Source organism: Leopardus geoffroyi, chromosome E2 (assembly GCF_018350155.1).
Source record: "Leopardus geoffroyi isolate Oge1 chromosome E2, O.geoffroyi_Oge1_pat1.0, whole genome shotgun sequence".
Classification (NCBI taxonomy): Eukaryota; Metazoa; Chordata; class Mammalia; order Carnivora; family Felidae; genus Leopardus; species Leopardus geoffroyi.
This window is the reverse complement of record NC_059335.1, coordinates 27,628,214-27,654,862: the sequence shown is the minus strand read 5'-3', so window position 1 is coordinate 27,654,862 and position 26,649 is coordinate 27,628,214. Positions and strand designations below refer to the sequence as shown.

The window sequence follows — 26,649 nt, the reverse complement described above, 5'->3', positions numbered from 1 at the left end:
GCCTCTGGAGCCTGTCATCTCCAATCTCGAGGAGGGTGCGCATCCGGGCACACTGCATCTGGCCTGTCAAGCCGTTGGAGCTGCTGCCTCCCCCGTGGGCCGGGCCCGGCCTGGACCCGGTCGGAGGCAGTGCTGGCTGAGAACGTCTGGGCTGGTGGTGGGGCTGCCACACGCCAACCTCCTCATGGGGGGTCATGGCCTCCCTGACCTCTCTCCCCTACTCGGAACCTCACTTTCCATCTCCCCGCAGCTCCTGGCCTCTGCTCTTGCGGTCATGGGTCCTGTCAGGCATGTTCCACTTGCCTCTGAGCCGAGAGCCTGCAACAAATCCCGCCAGCCCACACGCGCCGGACACCCGGTGTGGGAATGGACGGTCACTCACACCTTCCCAGAACACCTTCCCAACCACGCTTTGTAGCTGGTGCCCGTGAGGGCCTGGGAGGTGATACATGCCCATGGATCATAACTGCATCCCCATTTGACAGAAGGGGAGACGGGGCACACAAGAGGTGACCTTCCAGGACACACAGTGGCAGAGCCCAGACCTGCAAAGTGGTCTGTCCATCCCACTTGACAGATGCCAGAACTGAGCCCAAGTGACAGGGACAGAGGTGGGGACCCGGCAGGGACTGGCAGGCAGCGAGAAGCCGAGTGTGGCATATGCTGCTGCTGCCCAGAGCCTCTGATGGGAAGAACCCCAGAGCAAGGGAGTGGGGCCATGGAGATCTCCGGTCCACACCTCGCCTTCTCCACAGGGACACCAGAGAGGGCGCGCTGTCATTGCTGCCATTGTCTTCATCGTGAATCAGTAGCTTAAATTTTTTTTTTTTTTTTTTTTTTTTTAACGAAAGCTGTTCTTGTAATGATTTCAAAAGCTGCCCATGCTCATTGCAGGAAAACTAGAAAATCCAGCCAAGCCAGAATGAGTGTGACTGAAGAATAATGATGATATTATTGTAGTAGTGGCTGATGGTTGCTTGCAAATCAGTGCTTTGCAGGCCGCCCTGTCTGGTCCTACCGAGCTACAGAGAGCAGCCTGCCCTGCTGGCCGGAGAGGACCCTCTACTGCCTTCCTGTGTAGGCTGCCACCAATTCTTCCAAAAGGCACACACACTTGGAGTTACACACAGTCCCTCTTTTTAAGAAACACCCAAACAGGATTGAGTCGAGTACCTGGTTTTATTTCCACTTTAGTTGTGTGTGAGGTGGGAGACTGATGGGATAAAGCTATACATGTCCTCTTGGTGTTTGTCCCCAGTACCTGGTCCTGTGGGCAGGGACTAAACATTGTTTATCTCTAGAGAGCTCCCTTCCATGGAGTTCTGTGGAACTCCATAGAGTTCCCGCCCTGTGCTGGCCACCTTGCTGGGCACTGCCTAGTGCCTTGGCTGTGTGAGAGAGAGGTGCTGAGTAGGTGTGAGTATGCCAAGGGCAGGAAGGATGGTTTTGGGGTGCAGAAGAGTAGAGGTTCCCTATCGGGCTGGAGATGAGGGCAGGAGGGCAAGACATGTTTCTGTTGAGGTGGGAGCATGAGTGGTACTCTAAAGGCATCTCTCTGTTGGCAGGAAAGCACAGTGGGCATTTCTGGGGAGGGCTCAGCCTGTGGGGAGGCATAAGGTATCCTTTGTTGTGAACTGGACAGAAGGCCACCTGGACCCCCATTTTCAGGCTGGATCCCAGCCCCAGCAACACATACACAGCCCTCTGCAGGTACTTGGGATTTCTGCTTTTCTCAACTCTGGAAAAGGAGAAGGGAGTCGTCCAGAGGGAGGCTAGGATAGGGCCAGGCACTGTCCTTGGCTGGGGAAGCCAAGACATACTCTCGATTTTGGAACTGGAATTCAAGGTAATTCACTAGAATCTGGCTTCTGGTTTCTAAATGTCCATTAAGTTCAGGCCCTTGTGCATTCAGGGCGTGATTAAAGCATGAAGTAGAGGCAGAGAAATCATCTTGGGTGCCTCCCTACCCAGAATCTAAGGTTGATATTGTGGATGGGATTGGGGCCACTGAGGGATTCTGTACTGAGAAACTCTTTTAATTTGCAGGACCTCAAAATGGGTTCTAGAGGAGTGTATGTGTGTGTGTGTCAATCTCCTGGTCATGCCCCATGGGGTCAGAGGTGTCAGCCTGCCAGGCCAACCCTCACAATGACAGCAGGGACCCTGAGTCCTCGCACCGGGCCTTGGCCCTTCTGCCTGCCCTCCAGTGGAGTGGCTCCTGTGTCTTGGGCCCTGGGTCAGCAAGGCTGTGGTGCCCAGAGGACCGAGGGCTCTGGTATAGGCCCAGCTGGGCTGCTGGGCACCCGGTGCCTGCTGGTTCCTTCATCCACAGGGGCCTCCCACCATCTATCCTCCCTAGAGCTCTGCTGCGCCCACCCTGGGTGTCCTTAAGGGTCTAGTTTGGGGTATTTTGAGAGCTTCTGGGTGACAGTGCTGTCACACACATTGTCACACCCAGCATATCCCTTTACCTGGCCTCCCAGGTTTCTCACCTCTGGGCAACTTGGGGGCCACAGACAGCATCTCACTGACCTGTCAACCCAGTGCCTCACTCGGTGCCTGGCGCAGAGTCAGTAACAGTGACAGTGGTGACAACGGCACTGAGGCTTTGAGACCCGCTTACCCCACAGCAGTCCGATGAGGTAGGCACTGTGACAGTTCTCATTTTACATCTTGGGGGACAGCCAGTGACCCAAGATGCCACAGCTGGTCGGGCTGGGAAGGGGGATTTGAACCCTGACCCTGAGGCTGTGCTTCTCTCTATGCACTGAAGGCCGTGAGTACCCAAGCAAGGGCCCGGGTCCAGCCCTGAGAATAGCATTTTGCTTGGGGTGGGGAATCACAGGGCTGACTCAGTCCTATTTGTCACCATCCAACACATTAGGGGGACTGTGGCCCCAGGGCCACGTGTCTGAGCTCCTGTGTCTGGGACAGCATTGAGCACTGGAACCCCCGCCTGAATGCCCAGGATGGGGTCCTGAGCCGTGGGGTTGGGGGTGTGAATCTATTAACCAATCGAACCGTTAGCACTTATTGAGCACCTCATGTTTGTCTGGGCCTATTAGTAACAGCAGATGAGTAAAACAACTGCTTTTTTTTCCACAGAGAATTTATTAGGTAGGACCATTTAGGTTGCAAATGACAGAAAGTCCAGTTCCCTTAAACAGAGAGAATTTTTGAAAGATGCCTTTTATTTCATGTAACTCTGGATAGCGTTAGGTACATCTGGAACCAGAGCCTTGAATGCCAGCATAGGACTGTCTCTCAGATAGTGGTTGGAAGGATAGAGGCAAAGCACCGAGACTTGTTTGAATAAAGGTGCAGAGCCAGGAATGAGCAAGGTCCTGGGACTGAGGAAGCCAGTGGGGCAGGAGGGAGTAGGTGTGGCTGAAAGCAAGGGTGCTGGTTAGGTGTGGCAGAAGGATGTAGCTTTACTGTGGGAGAATGGGAGCCACTGCAGGCTCTCGAGGAAGAGAGTGAAATGATGACCACAGAGCCTGGAGGGTATTCTCCGGTCAGTGTGTGCTGGAGGAAGATTGGGAGATGAGAGCAGGCATAGAGAGGTGGGGCCAGGAGGTAGGCAGCAAAGGGTGAATTGCCAGGTATTAGATGTACTTTTTCATGAAGGTATATGAAGCTGCCCTTTCCCAAGAAGGCAAAAGGCAAGTGCCAGCCAACCCCAGAGTTGTAGGGAGGGGCCTTCTCCTGTCACAGCGCGTGGGTCTTGACTGCTTGCATTGCGTCCCAGCTAATGGGAGCCATTCTGCTCGCTGAGCCAGCATGCAGAGTGGAGGGCTGCATGGGGGCTGCTCCACCCATTCCAGCCTCCCCCCAGGCAGCCTGCCCCCTCCTCTAGGCTTAGGCTGCTTGTCTCCTGGTCTTCTGTGGGTGCAGGGTGGGGGCCTGTCCATGGCTGTCCATGAACTGCCTCCTTGGGCTAGGAATGGTAAGTGGGATGTGAGTGGGCCCCAGATTTCAGAGGCCTGGTGGTGGCTGGGCAGAGGCACAGCCAGATGACGGACACAGCTGGCTGTGGAGTCTAAGCTACCCCGAGTTGGCAGACCCCCCTCATCTGGTCTCTGGGTGCCAGGCCCAAGCCATCCTAGACAACCATCTGGGAGAACTCAGCTCTGGGAGCTGAATAAATCAGCAAGTTCATGTTGACTATGGGCTTGAGGCATCTAGTAGGACTTGTTTAGTCTCAGTCCTGGGTGTGTTGAAGGAAGAAAGCAAGATGGCAGCCCTCTGCCCTCAAGAAGGTGCTATTTTGATTGCTGGTTAGGGAGAGGGACTGGAGACTAGAGTGGACACAAGAAAGCGTGACCCCAGAAACTGCCTTGGAGGGCCAGGCGTGTGGCTCTAAGTTTTGCTCTGCCTCCTGGCTTTTGAGCCAAACTGAAGGAAGAAATTCTCCCTCAGAGTAGGCTCAGTGCTGGTGTTATGGTTGGGATCAGGTGACAACTTGAAAGATGTATCATTTATTTGAATGTATTCATTTATTCCATGTTGCATTTGACTTTTCAATTTTAGTTCAATTTTCATTTTACTTGGGTCATGGCAAACCCGTGGTTCTTTGAGACGTAGCCAGCAGAAGCAGAATAAGAAACCACACAAACCACTTAGCTAAGCATTACAAATGCAAGCATTTACTTCCTTCACAAGCAACAGGGCTAAGCCAGTTTAAAGGTGGGAAATCCTGACCTGTTGATCTCTCTTCTTGGCCTTGACGTCTAGCAGGTGTCCTGTTTGCTGACATCCCCGAAACCTCTCAGGGAGCTCAGTGAGAGGTGGCCCATTCGTGTAGCCAGTGGGCTTCTAGACTAGCTAGTGACCCAATTGTTACTGATCTACCTTAGGGTTAGAACCTATTGGTCCAAAGTTACCCAATTATTTGGATTATGCCCCTTCAGAGAAATTTCATTACTCTTGAATGTTCCCTGCATTCACCATATTCTTATCTGTCCCGGGCAGAGTTGCCCCATAATTATTGGGTTGGAGGTTTAAGTCAAAGGTCAGAGAGGCTCACATCTGGGCAGTTTTCCACGAAGAGCAATCCCAGCAAGTGCTAACCAGTAAAAGGAATGAAGCATCTTTAAAACGTTTCGAAACACGTATACCACAATTCCATAAACATTTCTTAAGCACCTGCTGTGTGCCACGCGCTGTGGTAGGCTCGGGACTACAGCGCTGAACAACACCAGGAGAGCCCTTGCCCTTAAGCTGAATGCATTCTAGCACAGCACTGTCCGGTAGAACTTTCTGCCGTGATGGAAACATTCCGTGCTGTCCAAATCAGTAGCCACTAGCCACATTGCTGTTGAGCACCTGAAATGTGGAACTGAATTTTTAACTTATTTAAGTTTAATTAATTGAGATTTAAGTAGCCACACTTGGCTAGCAATGACCGTATCGGACTGTGCAGATCTAGCAGGTGCATACGTTTTATAACTTTGCCCTAGAAGCCAGTCTAGTCTTGTCATTTATCGTTGCTCAGAATGTTGCTGAGGAGTAGGGATGCCCCGTGTCCAATTAGTGCAGTCAGAGGGGAGGAAGTAGTGGTGAATTACTGTTTCTGGTCTGAGCTTTAACTTGTTAGGAGCTGCAGGGACAGATCTGTGTCTCCCTGGTTGGAAAACTTTTAAAGAAATGGTGCTGCCTGCATTCTACATGGATGCGCCGTGGATAGCTGCTTGTTTTTTTGCTTTTTGGGTTTTTTTTTTGACACATTGCTGTTGCTGACTTTATTTTTTTTTTAAATTTTTTTTAAATGTTAATTTATTTTTGAGACAGAGAGAGACAGAGCATGAACGGGGGAGGAGCAGAGAGAGAGGGAGACACAGAATCGGAAGCAGGCTCCAGGCTCTGAGCCATCAGCCCAGAACCTGACGCGGGGCTCAAACTCACGGACCGCGAGATCGTGACCTGAGCTGAAGTCAGACGCTAAACCAACTGAGCAACCCAGGCGCCCCTGTTGCTGACTTTAGAAACATGATGTGGGTAGGGGGAAATGATGTCAGCAGCAGAGAAAACCCTTGTAGTAAAAGCAGGGGTAATCCACGTGTCCCTGGCTGGGTCGGTGACAGTAAGGGTTTTGCAGCCTGCCTGTCACGTTAATTGCATGTTATTAGAGGCCGTTAATCTGAGGATTATTAACATGAGGGACTTTTAAGCAGTCACCTTGTTGTGGAAAACGTGAATCTGAAGATCAGGGATACACATCAGTAGGTGTTTGGTTCCTTGTTTTCACTTAGTGGGCCCCTAGGGGATGCAGCAGGTCCTTCATTTTCTTAGGGCTTTTGTGTTTTTCAGGTGGGGGGGGGCGCTGTGTGAGGACGGCAGTGGAATGTCTTCATCAGCAGGATGTTTCGAGCCCCTAAAGTGTTGAGTTCTAGAAGTTTAGAATCTGTGGAACCTTAGTCCCCCGTGAGACCCACTGATCATTCACTGTGGTTGATTTGATCATTCACTCTCTTTCCATTACGCAGCTGAGACAGGTGTCTCTTGGTGTGACCTGTCCAGGGCCTGGTTGGTGAGTTTGTTTTCACCAAAGACAACTAGTCACCGTGTCCTAAAGATTCCAGGTGGCTCAGACTGCTGAGGGACCCATGGCTTTGTCATCACCCAAGTTGCAAGCAGAGCCGTTGGCAAAGGTGGTGCGTTTTCTCATGAACCGCCGGGGACCGCTGGCATCTCGGGGCAGGCTTCCTTGGCAGTGTGGAAGCAAGTCATGAAGTTGGAAGGAGACTCCCTCCATCACAGATCTCTATTCAAGATTCTTGGAGCACGGGTGCGGTGCCCATGTGGAGCCCCCCTGCACAGGCCAAGGCCGAGGCAGGGGACACATGAACCTGTCACACCCTCGTCCCCAGCCTTGGTTGGGACCTCCGTGGAAATCCCACTGAGTTTTAAGGGAAAGGAACAAGGAGAGGAACCGTGAAGAAGTAGGAAACGGTGGTTGCAGGAGCATGGTGGGGGTGGAGGTGGGGAGGGGAGTCCACTCCTGTGGCCGGAAGTAGGAAGCTGCAGAGAGCCACAGTTGAACAAAGGGTGGGGAAATGGATACAACTTTTGCCATCACAAGTATGGGGAGTGGGGAAGAGGTGGAGGAGGATGGAGACAAGGAGAATTGACACAGAGGCATTGTCAGGTGGACGTGACATGGATTGAGGACCCGCAACAAGCCAGATGCCATGTCTGGGCTCTTTAAACATTTTCCAGGGGTGGGCTCCACTATGCTGGCGACCCCCACAGTGCACGCTGCAGGACAGGCTTTGGGCGTAGAGTCTCAGGGCAGAATCCTGTCCAAAGTAACCACAGTTGTGCCAGTAGTGCTATGATCAGTATTCTTCATCTTGTTCTCACTCCCTCTTCATAACAGCCCTGTGAGGAGATGACTTTCTCCCCATTTCACAGGCGAGAAGACTGAGGGGCGCAGGGAACATGCTTAGCCCACTCACCCTATGGAGTCTGAGGCGGAGCCAGGAATAGCCTACAAGCTGCCTGGTTCTCAGCCATGTTTTCCCCTCCATTCCAAAGAAGCTCGTCTTGATGGAACAGGGGTGAGCGGGGGGCAGTCCGTTGAGATGTTCTGTTTGCAGTGATGGCAAAGCTCAAGGGGAGTTTACCCAGAATCATCCTCAAGCTTAACTGACCCCTCGCTAACATTAATGTGACGTGGCTCTTGGGAGCAGTCGGTCAGGGAACCGTCTGGAATCTACTGACTTGAGTTTCAGAGGAGAAGAGAGTGTGCGAGTACTTGTAACTTAGGATAGCAGTGTTCTAGAGACAGGCCTTGGCCAGATGGCTGTCTTACCATGGGAACCCCAGGGTGAGTGTGGGGGTGTCTGAGCCAGCCAGGCCTTCCCGGGGTGTGGGACCAGGAGGGAGGGCCTGAAGTTGTCCCTCCTGTCAGCCCGCCTCCCCTAAACCCTACGTGCACACCTCCCCCATACACACCTGCCTGGCTGGCATCTCTTTGCAGCCTCTCGGCTGGGAAGGTGCCTCTGGCAGAGGAGAGTCTCATCCGACCCTGAAATAAAGCCAAGCAGCCTAGTGATCAAGCCAGGCTGGACCGACACGCCTGAACAGCAGATGAGGGAAGAAATCAGAGTCTGACTCCTCTGGTGGATGTCCACCGGATGCTGGCCTACAAGAGGGCCCAGAGCTTCCGGCAGGAATGATGTGAGGGGCCGGGGGACGAGAAGCCTTCCCACGGTGAGCGCCTGCCCGCATGTGGATGGAGCTGCATCCTGCTGAGGTGGGGGATTCAGTCTCCCCCTCTCTCCTGCGGTCCGGTAGCCTCCGTTTGGACGTGCGATATCGGTTTATTGTGGCGTCCTCATCATCACCGAACGGGGATGTTGGTGGATACCTGGGTAAATAAGTATAAATAGTTTTCTCTCTGATATGTGACCGGATTATTTTCCAGTTGATTTCAAGCCTTGGCCCCAAGTGGCCCACAGATCAAAAAAAGATAAGGGTCAGTTACAAGGTTGAGCTCATTCTCCGTTGCCATGGCAACTGACCTCAGGCAACCCTCAGAGGACTACACCCAGCTCCCCAGGTGATATTTTTACTGTCCACGCCATCAATCCCAAGCCTTTCAAAACTCAGACTGCCTAATTGTCAGGGCTCTGTTTTGAAGAGGCTCTGGGTCCCCCGTGGGGCCCTGGTTCAGGCTGCCAGAGCTCATTTATAAGCCTCTCTGAAACACAGGGGACCACGAGATGGGTCCCTCCTGGCCATCGAGGCCTGGGAAGGTGCCCCCGAGGGGAGTAGGAAGGGCACAACCCATCCTGCAGGATTAATTAGGAAAATGGGGGCCCAGCGTGGGGGCAGCCGTGGTGGGGCTTACCTTCCAACAATAGCTGAGTGCTCTTCAGTGATGGGGGGCCCTAAGCAGCCCAGCATTTGGGGTGTGGGGCAGCGGGGCCACCAGAGTGCTCAGTGGAATGTCAGACACCACCCCCAGTGTCTCCAACAGCCCCTCCAAAGATACCCCACACCATTCTCATTTTGGCTGTGATAATAGGAGAGGGAGGGTTTCCCACTGTGGATGTATTTCTCTGTCTTCTGTAAAATGTGGACAACAAGTGACTAGAGAAAACTTTCCTCCTTTTTAGAGACTGAAGCATACAATCTTGGGAAAAGCGATCGCTAGGAACACACAGCTTCATGACATCAGGGTTCCAACGAGATAGGCATCCCCAGAAGCCCTTGGATAGAGCTCAGTGCTCCTCAAACTTGAATGTGTGCCCTAATTGCCAGAGCACTTTTAAAAGGCAGATTCTCATTCTGCAGGTCTGGGGTGGAGCCTGAGTCCTGCATTTCTAACCAGCTCCCAGGGGGTGCCACAGCTGCAGGTCTGGGGGACTACACCCTCCTATCAGGGTTGTAGATACTCAGGGCAGCCGGGGCCTAAGGTGTTGAGGGTCCCACGATCAGCCCTTGCCCTCACTTCCATGCTCTCTGATTTCTGCCCCGCCTCTGGCTTATCCTCAGACCCTGTTCCCTCTTTGCCCCTTGTCAACTCCCAGGTCAGATATCCCCCCTCTCCTTTCCCTTACAGTCTGCCTTGGTTCATTTCCGTGTGGCATTTAATAACAAATCAATAGGTAAACAGCCTGATCTGGCTGCCCAGATATTAGTCTATGCCCTCTTCTATTCTACCCAAAGCTCTTTGTTCCTTACAGAGAACAAAGAACTGTGTCCCCCATTGGCCTATGTTTCTCTTTCCTCTTTGGCGTTGGTTATTTATTAGGGCAGCATCAGAGGGGTCCTCTCCCGGGGTCCCCCTCTAGCTGCTCATTTACCTGGATGAATGCTGGGCTCCTTGTTCTTCCCTTCCTTATCTCCGTGTGCCCCGTGTGTGTCTGATCGGGCCCCTGGTTCTCAGGGGTCTTTACTTCACTTGATCCTTGGGATAGAATTGAAGGCTGGTGAATTTATTACCAGAGCTGGGAATAGAGGATTTCAGCTCCCTGAGGCAGTCCCCTGCCTTCCTTCCACTCCCAGAAATGCTGTTGCAGGGGCAGTGCTGCCACCTTGGACTGGCCCATGCTGTCACCGTGGGCGCTGCCTCCCCTGCTTACCTGGGGTAAGTTCCAGACATCCTGCCACCTGGAGCTGCTGCCGACAAGGGGCTACCAGGCCCAAACATGGAGACTGGGAGGCTACGTCTGTCTCTCCTCCTTCTCAGTCAAAAATTCTGGATGATCAACGAGCAGAAGGTGGCTTGCTGGGTCCCAGGTCTCAAATCCCAGGCCCAATTTGGTATTTTCTAAAGGAATAGAGGGCTGCTTGGGGTGACCACATGACTCCACCCCCAGCTTTGTCACTTGGCTGGTAGGGGCACTGCCCCTTTTCTGTTCTTTGAAGGAGACCCTCCATGCTTGCAGTCCCAGAGCAGGCCATTTTGTGGGGATCTGAACTGCAGGTTTCTGAAGGCAAGCACAGATTTTATAAGCCACCAGTCCTATGAGTTGGGGGCCCATTGCTGTGTGGTAAGTAGCATTCACCAGCAACCTTACCCGTGTTCCAAGCACTGTATTAAGTGCTTTACACAAATCGTTCACTTGCTATTTGTTGAGCACCTACTGTGTGCCAGGCCCTGTTCTAGGCACTGATAACATAGCAATGAGCAAAATATCCCTCTCGGAACTTCGATTACTCTGTGTATATGTGCACGCTCATAAGATGTGCCGGGGGGGGGGGGGCGGAGAGAGAGAGTAAGGTAGTTAAAAAAAACACAACAATCAACTCTATAATATGTTTATGTTCAGTGGTGGTAAGCACTGTGAAGGAGGTTAAAGGTGTGAGAGGTGCTGGAAAGGATGTGGGTGTATGCTGCTTTAGCCGGGGGCATCCAGAACAGCCTCTGGGAGGAGGTAGCATTTAAGCAGACTCCTGAATGCAGTGAGGGAAGGAGGACAAGAAGGTGGTCTGGGGGAAGAGAGTTTTGTCCGAGGGCAGACATCCTGTGGCAGAAGAAGCCTGTTTGGCAGCCTTCCGAAAACCCTGTGATGATGCTTCCCATTTTCTAGCAGAAGCAGCTGAAGCTCAGAGAGGTTAGGTAACTTACCCAAGTACACACAGCGAATGACTGGAACTGCGACTCAAAGTCAAGTGTTTCTGGTGCTCACTTTTGTGTCCTTAATTGCTGCTTCCTGAATGGAGGTGGCTAATTATGCCCCCTGTCAACACAGGTGGCCGTCGCTGGTCCTGTCCTCTCAGAGGGGTCTATGCGTAATGATACCACTCCTGGGTCAGCTTTCCCGAGTGCGGTCCCCGCTCAGAGAAGGGCCAGGCAAGACCCAGCGATATGGCGGGAGCGGGTCGCGCTCAGCGCACTAGAGCCCGAGAACAATGCCCTGTCCACTCCCCGCCGCAGCCTGCTGCCCCTCCCTCCCAGGCAGCAAATTATGGCCTCCGAATGTGTGCCCAGGCCTGCCTTTGACATCAGTGGGGCCCACCTGAGTTTCACCTTCAGGATTCTGATAATCAGCTCTCTCTCCTCCTGGCTTCCCCCAAGACCTGTATGGAAATAAGTATGTGTCTGCCAGGATCAAATGCTTTTGGAGACAAAAGTCGGTACCGAGGACATTACAGGGAGCTATCATCTCGGCACGATGCCCTTCCACAAAGCCCTCTGCTCCTCTTTTGGGCTGACACAGTTTCAGCCTGAAAGGTTCCAGCAGGCTGACTTGGTTTTAAGCAAAAGCACATCCTATTATTTTTTTGAGAAATGAAGTGTAAAATTAACACTTATTATTCCTGAGCAGAGGGAAAAAAAATAAAAAGAGCATTGGGTGGGGGGAACTCTGGGATTTTCGTGCTTGCTGGATTGTTTCTTTGGCAGCTTGGGGTTTTTATTTATTTATTTTTTTTTAAAAATCATAATAAATCAATAGATTCCCCGTGCCAGCCACGACTTACGGGGACTAGGAGGAAAGATCTGGCACAGTGAGCAGGCAAAATCTGCATTTCACTTTACAAATGAGCGGGGCTGCATAATTCACTGGAGTTGTGTGGGTCTCTCTTATGGATGCCTGTCATGTGCTATAAAAAAAAAAAGAACAGAAAAGAGAGGAAGTGATTTTGCGTCTTAACTCACAAAATCCTCCAGCCCCCGCGCCGGGGCGGAGGGGCCTGCAGGCTCCCAGACAGCTTTGTCATCCTGCTCCAAGGTGTCTGCTGAGGCTCTGTGATCTAATATAATTCAGGAAAGTTATTCTCGGTGGGTGCCGCTCTCTGCGGACCCCATGACTTGGGACAGAGCGAGAGGTTGTCAGCGTTGGTGCGGTAAGAGCCGTGGTGGCAGCCGATCCTGTCAATATCCGTGGGCTGGCTCGTATTGGGTCACGGCACGCAGAGGAGTGTTTGCACACTAACTAGGGCAGCTCCCCGCCCCCCATTTTCCTGGATGGCTTTTTAGGCAGAGGTACACATTATGGACACCCCAGGGAGCATCTCCAACCCCCTCTGGTGGGGAGAGGGCCTCGTCGTTCAGAAAGAAGGTTTGCAAACCAGAAGGCCCGACCCGAGTGGCGGAGATTCTCAGGTCTGTGGGAACCCCTCCGGCTTCCTTATTTTTCACTCTGCTTTTACTTTCTGCTTGTTTCATTTTCCCTCCCCCACCCCGTCTCCCCAGGTCTGACTCTTTTTAACATAGGGGTGGGAGGGGGGAGCGAGGAAAGGGAGCAGTGGCACACAGTTGTGTCTATCGGGCACTTGATCTAATTAGCCCACAACCTCACATCGACACTGGTTTGGGGGTGTGATTTGCTTAAATGGCAGCTGTTTAGGGCCCGGAACCGGTTTGCGGCTCCAGGCCTGCCTGACTGTGCACATATTTATGAACGTGGGTGCGGGGTGTAGCTGCGTCTATGAATCAGAGGGGACCGGCTGATGAATTGCCCGGCACTCGGAGAACGGAAAGTGACTGTCAGACATGATTTCTCTGATTTATAAGTTGCGGGAGCCTTCTTTGTCCTCTTGGTGTTTGTGCATCAGACGGCACGTCTCCATTCACAGCCAAGTGGATAAAGGCCCGCTCGGCAGAGAGCAGTAAATCCTCTTTTGCCATCCCAGCCTGGGGAGCTGGCTCTGGCTGGACGGGGGGAAGAGGGCTCAGCCAGGGGCATCTCTCCTCTGTGTGCATTTCCCAAGCCCCTTCTGTGGACCCAGGCAGGGCCTGATGTTTTGGGGGCTGGAGGAGGAGAAGCCATGATCTGTGCCCATCTCTTACTTGCCAGGATCAGAAAGACTCATAGGATGTGGTTAGATGAATCCAGGGTCACCGTGCCCAGGCTGGTGCAGCTGTGCATGCTGGCATAGTCAGGGGAGGCTGCCTGGAGGTGGTGTGCAGGTGGGATCCATACGGATAGGGAGGGCTTTGTATCCTGTTCAGAGAACCATTCCCAGTTGGCTCTGTTACCTTAGCAAGTGGTCTAATTCCCTTCCCTAGAAAATGTGGTTTTACCTCCAAGCAGGGTTAATTTATGTTACAAGTTTATACTTAAGTTGTATTATAAATTGTAACAGAAATCTCTGTACAATTGTTATTTCACATACTGTCTGCCTTATTAATGTCCAAAAGGTGTCCACATTCTAACAGGGAGGCCATCTACAAGGGTGGTATCTCTCATTCCTTCATTCATTCCTTACTTTGTGCCGGGCACTGAGAAGCATTGTTTGTGCTCCTCAGTGCTGGGGTGGGGGGGGATGTTGGGGTGGGGGGATGTTGGGGGCCTTCTGAGGCAGCCCCCACACAGGAGGCCATCTCTAATTATGATGAGAGTCTCCCCAAGGGAAGTGGAAGACGTGAGTGGGGCCTATGTGGCAAGCGTGCTGAGCCTGCCCCGTGTCCCCAAACTTGTCAATGAATTCCTTTTCTGCCAGTATAAATGGAAGATCTGCCTGAATCTCTGTCGGGTGCATGTGGCCTAGTTGCTGGGGCTCCAGGGGCACGACAAACACCCGGTAGATTCCAGCCAGTGGGCTATGTGGGGCAGGCCCACCTGCACACGCACGTGTGTCTGTGTGCCTCTGCGGGGGGTGCCCCGGGGGCCAGGGGGATGCATGCTGTCCCTGCCAGCCCCTGCCAGGGCCTGGGGACCCAGGGACTCGCTGGGAGCCTCAGCCCATCTGTGTTCCTGCCTTGCCACTGGCAGAGCCCCTCTGCTACCTAATTCTTGCCTTTGAGGGCAAATCAGAGCACCTGGCACCTTTGGTGAGGCTGGTTCCCTGGGGGAGCCCGAGAGGGAGCCTGTGTCCTCGGCTGTCCCAGATAATACTCACTGATGCTGGCGTACCTGACAACAAACACTTATTGAGCACTTGCTGTGTGCCAGGGGCTGGTCAAAAATCCCGCTTCACGTATTAACTTATTTAATTGACACATTAACCATAAGAAGAAGACTATTTTGGCGGGGCGAGAGTTGACATTTTTTGGAAGACTTTTACTTTTTAGAGCAGTTTTAAGTTTAGAATAAAATTGAGAGGGGGCGCCCGGGTGGCTCAGTTCGTTGAGCGTCCCACTCTTGATTTGGGCTCAGGTCATGCTCTCACGGTTTGTGAGTTCGGGCCCTGCGTTGGGCTGTGCACCGATAATGCCGAGCCTGCTGGGGATTCTCTTTCTCTGCCCTTCCCCCAATTGTACCCTCTCTCTTTCTCAAAACAAATAAATACACTTTTAAAAAATAAATTTAAGGAAGATACAGATTTCCCTTATATTTCCTGCCCGTCCTCCCACTATCAGTGTCACTCACCAGAATGATCAGGTCTGTGTGTTTTTTGCCAAGGTGAACCTTCAGTGAAACATCGTAATCACCTAAAGTCCAGAGTTTCTGTGACCGTTCACTCATGGGGTGGCACATTCTATGGGTTTGGACAAACGTACAATGACATGTTTCCATTACTGTAATATCGCAGAGTGCTTCCCCTGCCCAGAAATCCTCTGTTCTCTGCCTGTACATCTTGGCCCCCACCGTAGGCGACCACTGATCATTTTCTTGTCCTCATTGTTTTGCCTTTTCCAGAATAGTTGGAATCGTACAGTGTATCTAGCCTTCTCAGATTGGCTTCTTTCACTTAGTCGTATGCATTGACGATTCCTCCGTATCTTCGTTTCATTTTAGTGCTGAATAATAACCCATCATCCGGATGTAGCACAGGTTATGTGTCCATTCACCAACTGAAGGATATCTTGGTTGCTTCTAAGGTTTGAAAATTATGGATAAAGTTGCTGTAAACATCTGTGTGCAGGTTTTAAATACCAAGGAGCAAGATTACCGGATCATATAGTAAGAGTGTGTTTAGTTTTGCGACAAACTGCCAAACTGTCCTCCAAAGTGGCTGTACCATTTTGCGTTCCCAAGCAGCAATGGGTGAGAATTCCTGTCCCTCCACATCTTTGTCAGGACTTGGTGTCATCGGTGTTCTGGATTTGGGCCGTTCTCATGGGTGTGTAGTGGTGAGGAAGGCAGTGACCAGGTCTTTTAGAAAAGAGGAAACTGAGGCACACAGAGGTTATGTAACTTGCCCAAGATCATGCAGTGAGTGCAGAGCTTGGTCAACCCTGGATGATGTGACCCTCAAGCCAGGGTGGCTCCCCACCACACCCCCTGCTGACCTGTGGGTCACCCTGGTGGCAGATGCTGGCCCCTTCCATCCTCACTCAGCCTCATGGGACAGGGGCTCAGGGTGCCCTCGTTTACTCTGAGTGGACTGATGCCCAGGCCGCAGAGTGTGGAGAAGCAGCCAGGATTTGAATTCTGCTCTGCTGACTCTGGGCCGAGGTGCCAGAGCTCCACTCTGCACCCCTTGAAACTGGTGAGAAGCTGGTGCTCCGGACACACTCTCTTCCCCGGGCACCTTTGAGTGAGCGTTTGAGTCATAGAGGCTCCCAGGTGGGGAGATGAAGCCATGTTCTGATCTGGAAGAAGGACAGGGGGTCTGCCTTTTGTCCCTCAGCCACTGTCCATAGGCCACCTGTTCCAAACTTTTAAAAAAAGAGCATTTTGTTGTTGTTTTAGCGATAACTTCTAGTGGCTGCTCAACCCTCACAGTAAAATCCAGAGTCCCCCAGTGGCCAGCAAGGCCCTGGGCGATGTGCACCCCTGTATCCCCTCTGACTTCACCCTACCCTGGTCCTGGCCTCTGGGCTTCAGGCCCACGGCTTCCTTGCTGCTGGCAAGCCAGCCCAGCACAGGCCCTCCTCAGGGCCTTTGCCCTTGGCTGTCACCTAGGAAGCTCCCCATGTTCTCGTGTCACCTCCTGACGCTGTTATGTGTTGGCCGTCTTTGTTATCTGTCTCCCCCACCATTGGAATGGGGGCAAGTGTGTTATCTGTTCAGCTCCCCACAGAAGCCCCAGCTCAAAGTGCCTGGCATGAGGTACATGCTCAGTAAATATTCTATTGGATTTTTAAAAATTCTGGTTGGACTCCCTTCTCTGTGCAGACCTCATCCTAGGCACCTCTCCACTGTGACATGGTGAGAGATTGGAGCTGTGGGTCGTGGCCTGTGCACATTCTTGCCTGACCAGCAAGAGAAATCACAGCACACGATACCTTCCAGAGCCAGATATTTGGTGCTGGCCCCTGGGGTCTATAAGCCTCCCGGGTTGAACCATCTGGAGCTGGGATGGGTCTCGGAATCTATGGCCCCCACACCAGCCCTGGTTCTGGGGACCAGGGAGAGGCTGGCCTGTGGTCTAGTGGATGCCCTTGGGCTCCTGCCCAGAGGATGTGGTTTGTAGGGTCACTGACTGGCCATGGTTTTCCTTGCAGAGGAAGGCATCAACCATGAGTGTAAGCTGTGCAACCAGATGTTCGACTCCCCAGCCAAGCTCCTCTGTCACCTCATTGAGCACAGCTTCGAGGGCATGGGCGGCACCTTTAAATGTCCCGTGTGCTTCACAGGTAAGTGTGCCCAGTGGGGGAGGGGGAGGGATCCAGGGGCGTAGCCCTTTAATTGCTGGACCTCAGCGTATCCTCCTGCCTTGACATGGACTTAGTCCCCAAGGGACCCACAGCCCATCACCCTGCCTGCCCCATGCAGAGCTGACCCCACCCCCTGGCACTCCTCCTAGGCTTTACTCTCTGGCCCCTCCTCTTAGGCAGGTTGAGTGGCCCCCTTTCCTAGCCTACCCCTCACCTCTGTGCACAACTGCTTTTTCCAGCTCAGCCTCACCCCTGTGTTGCCCTCGGTGGGCTCCCGTGTCCAGAACAGTGGGCTCTCTCTGTACACACCTCCTGGCTTCCCCTCCTCCTGGGTCTGCCCCAGTCCATGCTCCATTCGTGTTCCAGGCTAGAGGGGTCAAGGGCAGCTCTGCTGGCCAAGTCCCCAGCCCCTGGCCCCCAGCCCCCAGCCTGGCTACCCGCCCGGGCGAGCGGCTGTCCCAGCCTGAGGCAAGTCTCAAGGGCTTGGCCATCCCCCCTCCTGTTGCCCAGATGGCAGCCGGTGTGCGTGGGGGAGCCCTGGCCTTCCCCTGTCTCCCCCGACATCTGTTGTCTGCCACAGCAGGAAGCCCACCCCGGGGAGGGTGCCTGGCGGGAGGGGATTTCTGAAGTGCTCACCTCCCAGACACACAGCTGCCTCAGGACCACCTCCTGTGTGTGCCCAGGGTCAGGGCTGCCTCGGACCGTTGTCACCGGGAGCTGTGACCTGCTCCATGACAGGCCTAAGGAAGGGGCTCTGCTATGGGGAAAGTCCCCGCACACTCACACCTCTCTGGGGTGCATGAAAGTCTTAGAACACCCTGGTGCCTCTTCCCCCTCAGTCTTGGGAGCCCCCACCCGTCTGTTACCATCACACTCTGCAGTCTGGGTGGAGGCTGGCATCGAGGGGCCTCAGCTGCCAGGTCTGCTGATCCAGGACACGGGGACCCCTGTGTGGAGATGTGAGGATGCTGCTAACAACCCCAACAAGAATAGCAATTTGTGTTTATTGAGCACCTTCTTGTACCAGACAATGTGTTGAGTTTATTTAATTCAAATCTGAGCTCTGCCACTTGCTAGCAGTGGGACTTAGGACAAGTCATTTAACATTTCCGGTGCCTCAGTTTTCTCTTCTGTAAAACGGGGGTAACAGTTGTCCTGCCTTACAGGCCTGTGCTAGAGTCAGGAGCCCACAGACGATATCTGGCAAGTAATGATGATTGATGATGATGATGACGGTGGTGGTGGTGGCGGTGGTGGCAATGACATTCCCTGGACTAATTATGTGCCAGGCTATCTTTTAAGCATTTTGCAAGTATTAGTCCATGTGATCCTCCCCGCCATCCAGTAAGCTACAGACTTTAATGACCCTCGTTTTTCAGAGGAGAAAATAAAGCCCAGAGAGGTTAAGTGATTTGTCCAATGTTGCACAGTCCGTAAGTGGCAGAGCTCAGCTCCACTGGCTTGAGCCCCCTCTAGGAGCTCCCGGCGATGCTCCCAACAGCCTGCTTTGGGCTGGCTGTGTCCATGGTTGGGTGATCCCTGCTTTTGAATGGTGTGGGGGTGGCTGCTCCGGGCAGCTGGGCTGGTGTCCCCGGAGTCTGGCCCCTGACAGCCGTGTCTGTGTCCAGTCTTTGTCCAGGCCAACAAGTTGCAGCAGCACATCTTTGCTGTGCATGGGCAGGAAGACAAGATCTATGACTGCTCACAGTGCCCACAGAAGTTCTTCTTCCAGACCGAGCTGCAGGTGAGTGCTTGTCCGCCACACCCCCCACTCCTGCTGCTCTTCGGGGCCTCCATCAGCACCAAGGGTCTTGGGGTGAAGCCACGATGGTGGGGTCTTATACTTAGCATCACCCCAACCAAAAAAGCAACAGGGGCCGGTGGCGGCCCTCCTGCAGGCTGGAGTGGGGGTGGTCTCCTGGCCTCCATTGATAGCATTCTCAGATGAGCCGGGCTGTAGCAGCTGAGCCCAGAGAGGAGTCAGAAGGCTCTCACTTGCGGTGTTTCTGTGCAAGCTCCTTTGCCTCTTGGGGATTCTGTTTCTCCACCTATCTTACACGATGGCGTTCGACTGAGCTTTGGATCTGAGGCTGGTGGCCCCTGTGGCTCGCAGGGCTGAATCCTGGGGCTGTATGCGACCAGAAACTGGGTCTGGGGTCTTGGAGCTTCCAGCTCTGCCTAGGAAAGCCAGAAAAGTGACAGCAGTCGGGCTGGGCCCCAACTCAGAGGATGGGATACCCCCCACGGGCCCCGAGGCTGATGTAGCCCTCAGGTGCTGTATGGTGGCCTTGACCAGCTTCCTCAAATCCCCATCCGGGGCCTGCAGTGGCTGAGAGGGACCTCATGAGGGGCGGCTGTCCTCCGTAGGCCCCTGCAGCCACTCCTCTTGTCCCACCTGTTACTGGTTTCTGAGGACACAGATCTGTGTGTCCAGGTGAAGCCGCCTTCTTGCCAGCTGGCTTTTGTTACACTAGATTGGTCACATGTCCACCCAGAAATACCATGCACACACACACACACACACACAATACCACACCCCAGAAAAAGTACCACACGGACATCCCCAGAAACACCACACGTAGTACACGCAGACATGCTGAGACACCATATATTGAAACAGCACCATTTTCAATAAACAGCATGAGGAACTCACACACCAGCTCTTGAAGCTTCCACTGGGCAGTGACACACATCTCCTCTCATGTTGTCTTGGCCAGATACAGTCATGTGGCCGTGCCCAGTTTCAAAGGGGACAAAGGAAGGTAATCTGCCCTGTGCCCAGAAGGAAAAGAGAGCTGGTGTTTGCCACACCCTCAAGCACTGTGCACACCATGACCCACAGGGTGCATCTGCCCACTGGAAACACGCGTTGCCTGCACAGCCATGCAAAGGTGGACCCTGCCCTCAGTAGTCACACCCTTCCTTGGGGATGAGGCTGAAGCCACTGCAACAGGGCTGAGTCATAAAGTCACGGGGCAGCACTGGGGTCCCCCTTTTCTGGGTTGAAGGAACACAGCGATAGCCTTTGCAGGGCAGACCGCCTCTCACTGTGCTGCAGCCCATCCACACAGCCGGGCCTGGGCCCATCCTGTCTGCACAGGTGGTGACAACCGTCATCCAGAGGAAATTAAAAAGGGGCCATGGAGGACATAGTAAGGACTCATCATCAGGCAGTCAGGGTCCCTTCCTGTGGGCTGGCCCCGTGCCAAGGTGGGCAGAGCTGACTTCACCCTGTCACGGTGTGGGGCAAAGTTAAGGACCCGAGAGGGGTTTCCACTTCCGAGGGCCACCAGCAAGGTGATGACCCTGCCCAGGGCCCACCGATGTCCCCACCTTGACCCACAAACTGAGCATGAGCCTCTGTGCTAAGGACGGCTGGCTGCCCCTCTCCCCGCTGACCGAGGGACATTAGTGCCAGCACCTGACCAATGGGCTGTCCAGGAAGTACCCTTGCCCGTCCGCTGGCCACGCGTCCTTCCGTGTGCAGCCTGTGTGTCGCCATACTCTACCTCCCACCTGCCTTACCTGCCTGGCACAGCTACCAAAATAGACCCCGAGTCCCCAGACAACTGAAGCTTTTTATGGCTCAACACGGCAGGCTTCTTTTAAACCCACTAGCTCCTGTACACTCTGATTTACTTGAACTTGGGACGTGCTTGGCCCTCTGGTCCTCCCACATTGTCCTGGGTGCCAAGAAACGGATGCTCTCCTCCCTTATTGGCCTGAAGGTTTCCCCAGAGAAGTTGCCCAGTCCTGCCTTTTTTGAACTTCATCGGTGTCACTGTGCCACAGGCCCACCTCGTGACACAGAGGCACAGGGAGCTGTGGCTTCAAGCTGGATCTCGCTTTGGCTACACTCACCCAGGGCTGCAGACTGTCCCGGGCATCAAGAATGGTTCACATGAGCTGGGTCATCCCGTCAACCTTTAAGGCAGATCCTCAAATGCTGAGAACCTCGCTACATTATAGCCTTAACCAGTGACTATTTTCTGCAATTAACGATTTTAATTACAGCCCATTTAAATGTGGAAGTGTTGTAGCAACACCAAATGTATGCAAATAATGGCTCTCCTTAAGTAACTTGAAGAGCAATTATCTGGGTTTTTTTAAGAGGAGGGTTTTTCAGGCATCGAAGTTTTCATGGTCATTACACAGAATCTGGGGCCAGTGGGCAGGTATGTTGTTTCTCAGGGGTGACATGTGGGGGTTCGTGTCTACAGCAGGAGACAGGGTCATTTTTGGAGCCTTGACTGGCTCTGCTGGCCATTTGTCATTTGGGTCCTGCTGGGAAGGCTCAGGGAAACTACTGTTTGTAGGGACAAGTGACTGGGCAGAGAGGGCTTAAGATAGAAGACCTAGGATTGTTTTCATTGTAGGACCGGAATGCCAGAGGTGACAGAGATGGGGTCTGGCCCTGGCAGGCTTGGTCTGTGTCACAGTGACGTGTCTACCTCCAAAGAGAATGTTCTTTTAGGGTGCATTGACAGGAGCACTGTTGCCAGGATGAGGTGCAAGTCCTGTTTAGTTCTGAGTTCAAGTGGCTTTGCCAAGACCGACATTAATTTTAAGAACTTCAGACAGACGGGAACACATTCATAACAGAGTGATTAGGAGCAGAAGAGGGAACTCAGCTTTGTTATCCATTTGTTCAGAGTATGTGTATGGAGGTCCCACTGTGTGCCAGGCACGAGACCCAGGAACTGACAAGACTGTGGTCAGTGAGACAGAGAAACACCCACAGGGCCTGCATTCAGAAGGGATCGATAGACAGTGTCCTGTAGTGGTCACCACAAAGAAAATAAAACCAGGTAGTAGGTGGGGGTGTGATGGGGGTGAGGTTGGATAATCCTTGGTGAGTGTGGTCAGGGAGGGCCTTCCTGAGGAGGTGGCATTTGAGCTGAGACCTGCCTGGTGAGAAGGAGAGAGTATGTGGAAGAGAGCCATGAGTGCAAAGGCCCTGTGGCTGTTTGACCCGGGTGTGTTGCTGGGAGTGGAAGGTGGCTAAAGCACAGTGAGTGGGGAGGGGTGGTGTGGAGAGGGCCGGCAGGTGGAGGCCAGGTCATGGCAGGGTTTGTAGGGCAGCAGAGGAGTTTGGATTTTATCCCCATTGTGATGGGAATCCAAGCAGGGAAGAGGTATTATCTGATTTCCACCCTCAATCAAAATTTAAGAAATCTGGTCTTTGAAAGACACTATTAAAGGGCGCCTGGGTGGCTCAGTCGGTTAAGCAACCGACTTCAGCTCAGGTCATTATCTTGCAGTTTGTGAGTTCGAGCCCCGTGTTGGGCTCTGTGCTGGAGCCTGCTTCAGATTCCGTGTCTCCCTCTCTCTCTGCCCCTTCCCTGCTTGCACTTTGTCTCTCTCTGTCTCTCAAAAATGAATAAACGTTAAAAAAAATCAAAATTAAAAAAAGACTGTTAAAACAAGAAGTCACAGACTGGGAGAAAATATGTACAAATCACATATCTGATGAATAACTTGTATCCAGGGCATGTAAAAAAAAAAAAAAAAAACCCCTTCAGAACTTAACAACGAGGGGAAATCCACTATAAAACAAGCACAACATATCAACGCTTCACCGAAGATGTGGGGGTGCTCAACACGGTTATAGCCAGGGAAGCACAAACGTAAACCACAATGCAATGCCACCGCACACCTATCAGGATGATTGAAACAGAAGCAAAAAGCCAGCAATGTGAGTGCTGGCCAGGGTGTGGAGGGGCGGCTGAAACCCCCACATGTTGCCATGTTTACCCCAGAGCACTAAAAGCATGCTTCCACAAAAACGTCTGTGGATGGTGGCCCCCCACTGGAAACCCCTTAATTGTCCCTTACCTGGGAGCGGGTGGACAGATGTGGTACATTCATGCAGTGGTACACTACTTGGCAATAAAAAGCAGCCGCTGATTCACACAGCAACTTGGATGAATCACAAATGCCAAGTGAAAGAAGCCAGATTCAAAAAAGGCTCCATACAACATGGCTCTATTACCTGGCGTCCCAGAAAAAGGCAAGACTATTGGAACGGAAAACACCAATGGTTGCCAGGGGCTGGAGGTGGGGGAAGAGACGGGGGAGACAATATAAGGTTTGTGTACACACACACACACGTACCCAGGGAGCTCAGGCAGCATGCTAGGCTGTGGGGATCCAGCCTGACTCCAAGTAGCTTTCAGGGGACCATTTGCCAGGAGAAGATGTGGAAAGAGGGGACAGTTGTCTTCAAGCATTTTAAGCTCTGCTCTCATGATTCCAGTGGACCCAAGACTTCTGGAAGTGGGCAGAAACTCGGGACAGGCATGTTGCTCTCTGAGAACCATGGCTCAGGCATCGCTCTCTGGGGTTAGCTCACGCAGGGTGGGGAATTAAGTTGTAAGGACACAGGAGTTGCTTTTGGTTACCAAGAGCAGGCAGTGTTGTTGGGTTTTCAGTGGCCCTGTTCTTATGAATCAAGTACTCCTGTCTCAAGGCGGTGACATTGTGCCTTCTGCCTCTTCCTGGTTCATACTGTGTTCTTTTTCTTTCTGAAGCCTGACTATCTGGGCTTGTCCATACAAGGAAAAAGGTGGCCAGTGTTGTCGTGGCTTCTATCATTTCTGCTGAGACAGACACAACTGGGTATTTCAACAGAGGGGATTTAGTGTGGGGATTTGGTTACACAAGTAGCCAGATGGAACACCCAGCCAACCCAGAAATAGTGACTGCAGAAAACAGAGGGCATGCAGGCAACAGGTTCTAGATCCCTGGAGAGGGAATCTGATGGTTGAGCTCTGATGGTTGATGGTCAGCTGCCCCACCCTGCTCCACTGAACTGTGGTGGGGAAGGGAGCATAGGCTGGTAGGCACTGCATATGTCCACTATGTGGGAAAACGCTGTCCAGATGGAAAAAAAGGAAAGGTAGTGAGGTCCCTGTCAGTAGAGGGGTCTGAAACGCTGCAGAGCAGGAGGCAGGGAGCACAGTCTTTGTGAAGCAGCTCTGTATTTGAAGCCTTGTCGTTTACCAGCTGTAGACCTCAGCTTTCTTGTCTGTAAAATGGGAGTATTAATAGTTTGTACCTCATAGTTGTATTGTGAAAGGCCCTGGGCACCGTGACTGGCACATAGGAAAAGCTTAGTCTGTGCTACCTGTTGTTATTATTAGCAGTTACCATTATTTTTAGCATTATTATTGGCATATTATTAGGCATTTAAGGGTCAGATGACTTTTCAGGGTCTCCTCCACTAGGGATTTGCTGTGATTTCATGATTTCTGGCCTGAGTCTGAACATAGTGAGATGCTGGGTCCCTCCATCTGTGGTGGCCAGCCAAGTGCGAAGGCCACGGGCACAGGACACCCACACTGGGGCACCGGGAGGCGCTGGGTATGCAGAGCAGTGAGGCAAGGTGGAAAGGCCACAGAGGCCAGGGCTTCAAGTCCCCTTCCCGCCTTTCACTGCCTTTCCAGGCCTTTCCTCTGGATGGTTTCCCCTCAGCCTTGCCCTTAGCCCCATGAGGGCAATGTGAACATTTGGTGGGGGGGCTGTGAGACAGCTCTGTAAGCCACAGACCCCAAAACTGTCAGACCTGCTGGCCTGGCATTTCCAGCCTCAGGCCTCAGCAGATGAGGGCCTGGGGCCCTGTGGGCCCCTTGCCAGTGTTAGTGGACCCGAGTGGAGGGGGCAGGCTCAGCTGCCCAGCCCAGCTGTCTCTGAATCCCTGTGGACACCTCTGTGCCCACAGACACCGGGCAGGGATGCACCTCCTCGTGTCCTTCCTGAGGCTCACCGCGTCCTGTTCTTCACTGTCACCGAGAGAATGCATGAGGGAATGTATGAATGACTAGCTGTGTAGGACTGGCCTTGGACATGGAGGGCAAGCTCCCCATGAGACTGCCCAGGAAATAGTTTTAACAGCCCCCTCCCCTGGGTGGCTCCCTCCTGTGGGCCACTCTATGACCTAAGTATTCTGCATGGCTTGTCTCAACACAACCCCATGACATAGGTACTCTTCTGCTCGTTTACAGATGTGGAAACCGAGACTCCAAGAGCTTAAGTGGTTTGTCCAAGGTCACTAGCAAACGGCAGAGACACATGCAAAGCCAAATTGTCTTTGCCACCAAGGCAAACAGAAACCCTCCAAAGTTTAAATGAATTGCCATTTATATGAGCTAATAGATTTAAATGAGGCCTGCAGTGCTGAACTATAAAAAGCCTTCATGTCAGGGGACCCAGAAACTATTTTAGTAGTTGGGCCAAGCAGGTAGCACAAGTAGCAGTAACAGGGGATTCAAGGGAACCTGCTCACAGGTGGGCCCGTGTGGTGCCGTGGGGCCGGGCCTGTTCTACGCGGTGTTCTCGAGGTTGGAGCTTGGGGCCAGGGGCCTGCCGACCTTGGGACAAGCAAGGAGGTGCGTTCAGCTCAGGCTAGGCTTGGGGACAGGCAGGACGAGATCTGGTTGTGGAGACAGGGACCTCAGGAGACCTCAAGCCTCCTGGTGTCACCACTTTCTCCCCTTACGGCAGCCTTGACGGGTGCTGTCACGGGGAGCCTCGCACCAGAGAAAGGGTCTGTTCAGTGAAGGAAGGTCTGGCATTCCTCAGGCCTCTGTGACGGGGCTGGGCTGGGCTGGGCTGCGGGGGAGCGGAGGGCCTGCCCTGCGCCCTGGAATCTAGACTCCCTTACTGACAAAGCGAGGGGCCGCAGGAAGCGCTTCCTGAGCCGGGGCCTGCAGCGGCAAAGCGGCCAGGCCTGTGTCGAGCGGGTGCATTTAAAGGATTAGTTCACGCTGTTTGCTTGTGTGTGCCTAATCATGCCGCTTCCAGCTAAATGATTACAATTGATTAAAAGCAGAGCTAGGTATTCTAACAAGCAACCTGGAGCCCTTCCAATGGGGGTGAGCTGGGCCCTGCCAGGCTGAATCCTGGTACCCGGCCAGGGGGAGGTGTCTGTGAGCCAGGGGTATGGTCTGAGCTCCGTTGCAACCCTTCCTCCTTCGCTCTTGAGAACATTTGAGTTGACCCTTCCCCTCATTCCATTTTCTTTTTCTTTTTTTAATGTGTATTTAGTTTTCAGAAAAAGAGAGAGAGAGACAGAGCACAAGTGGGGAGGGGAAGAGAGAGAGAGGGAGACACAGAATCTGAAGCAGGTTCCGGGCTCTGAGCTGTCAGCACAGAGTCTGATGCGGGGCTCATACCTGCGAATTGTGAGATCATAACCTGAGCTGAGGTCAGACACTTAGCCGACTGAGCCACCCAGGTGCCCCACCCTCATTCCATTTTCATTTAAGAATATTTATGGAGTACCAACCATAGGTAGGCACCACCGCCAGGGCCCAGGGTGCGACTGTGAACACCTAGACGTGGTCCCTGTTCTCCCCCAACTGACAGTCTATGGGAGACAACAATGATAAGTCAATAAACACATGAACTAGGTCATTTTAGACTGTAGAATTTTGAGAACAGTAAAGCACTGTATGGTGGTGGAAAATGAGTGTGTGTGTGTGTGTGTGTGCACGCGCGCATGTGCTCACACGTGTGTGTGTCCGGGCAAGGGTGAGAAAATGCTGAGGATGAGAAATTGGACTGGGTGGCCAAGGAAGGCTGGCATTTCACCTGAGTCCTGAAGGTTGAGAAGGAGCCAGTGCGGGGAAGGGCTGGGGACCTTCCAGGAAAGGTGGTGTAAACAGCCAGTGTAAGGACTCAGAAGCATGGACAGATTTGGGGTGTCC

General features: G+C 52.9%; 1 protein-coding gene across 2 annotated transcripts in view; it reads left to right on the top strand.

The window, feature by feature from the left end:
- Positions 1–26,649, top strand: part of ZNF423 (zinc finger protein 423) — a 335,974-nt gene that overhangs the window by 288,971 nt on the left and 20,354 nt on the right. For both annotated transcript variants that reach the window (XM_045442676.1, XM_045442678.1), the window contains 2 exons: positions 16,790–16,921; positions 18,571–18,686. In XM_045442676.1, coding sequence (XP_045298632.1) covers positions 16,790–16,921; positions 18,571–18,686 — 248 coding nt within the window. The remainder of the gene's footprint in view (positions 1–16,789; positions 16,922–18,570; positions 18,687–26,649) is intronic.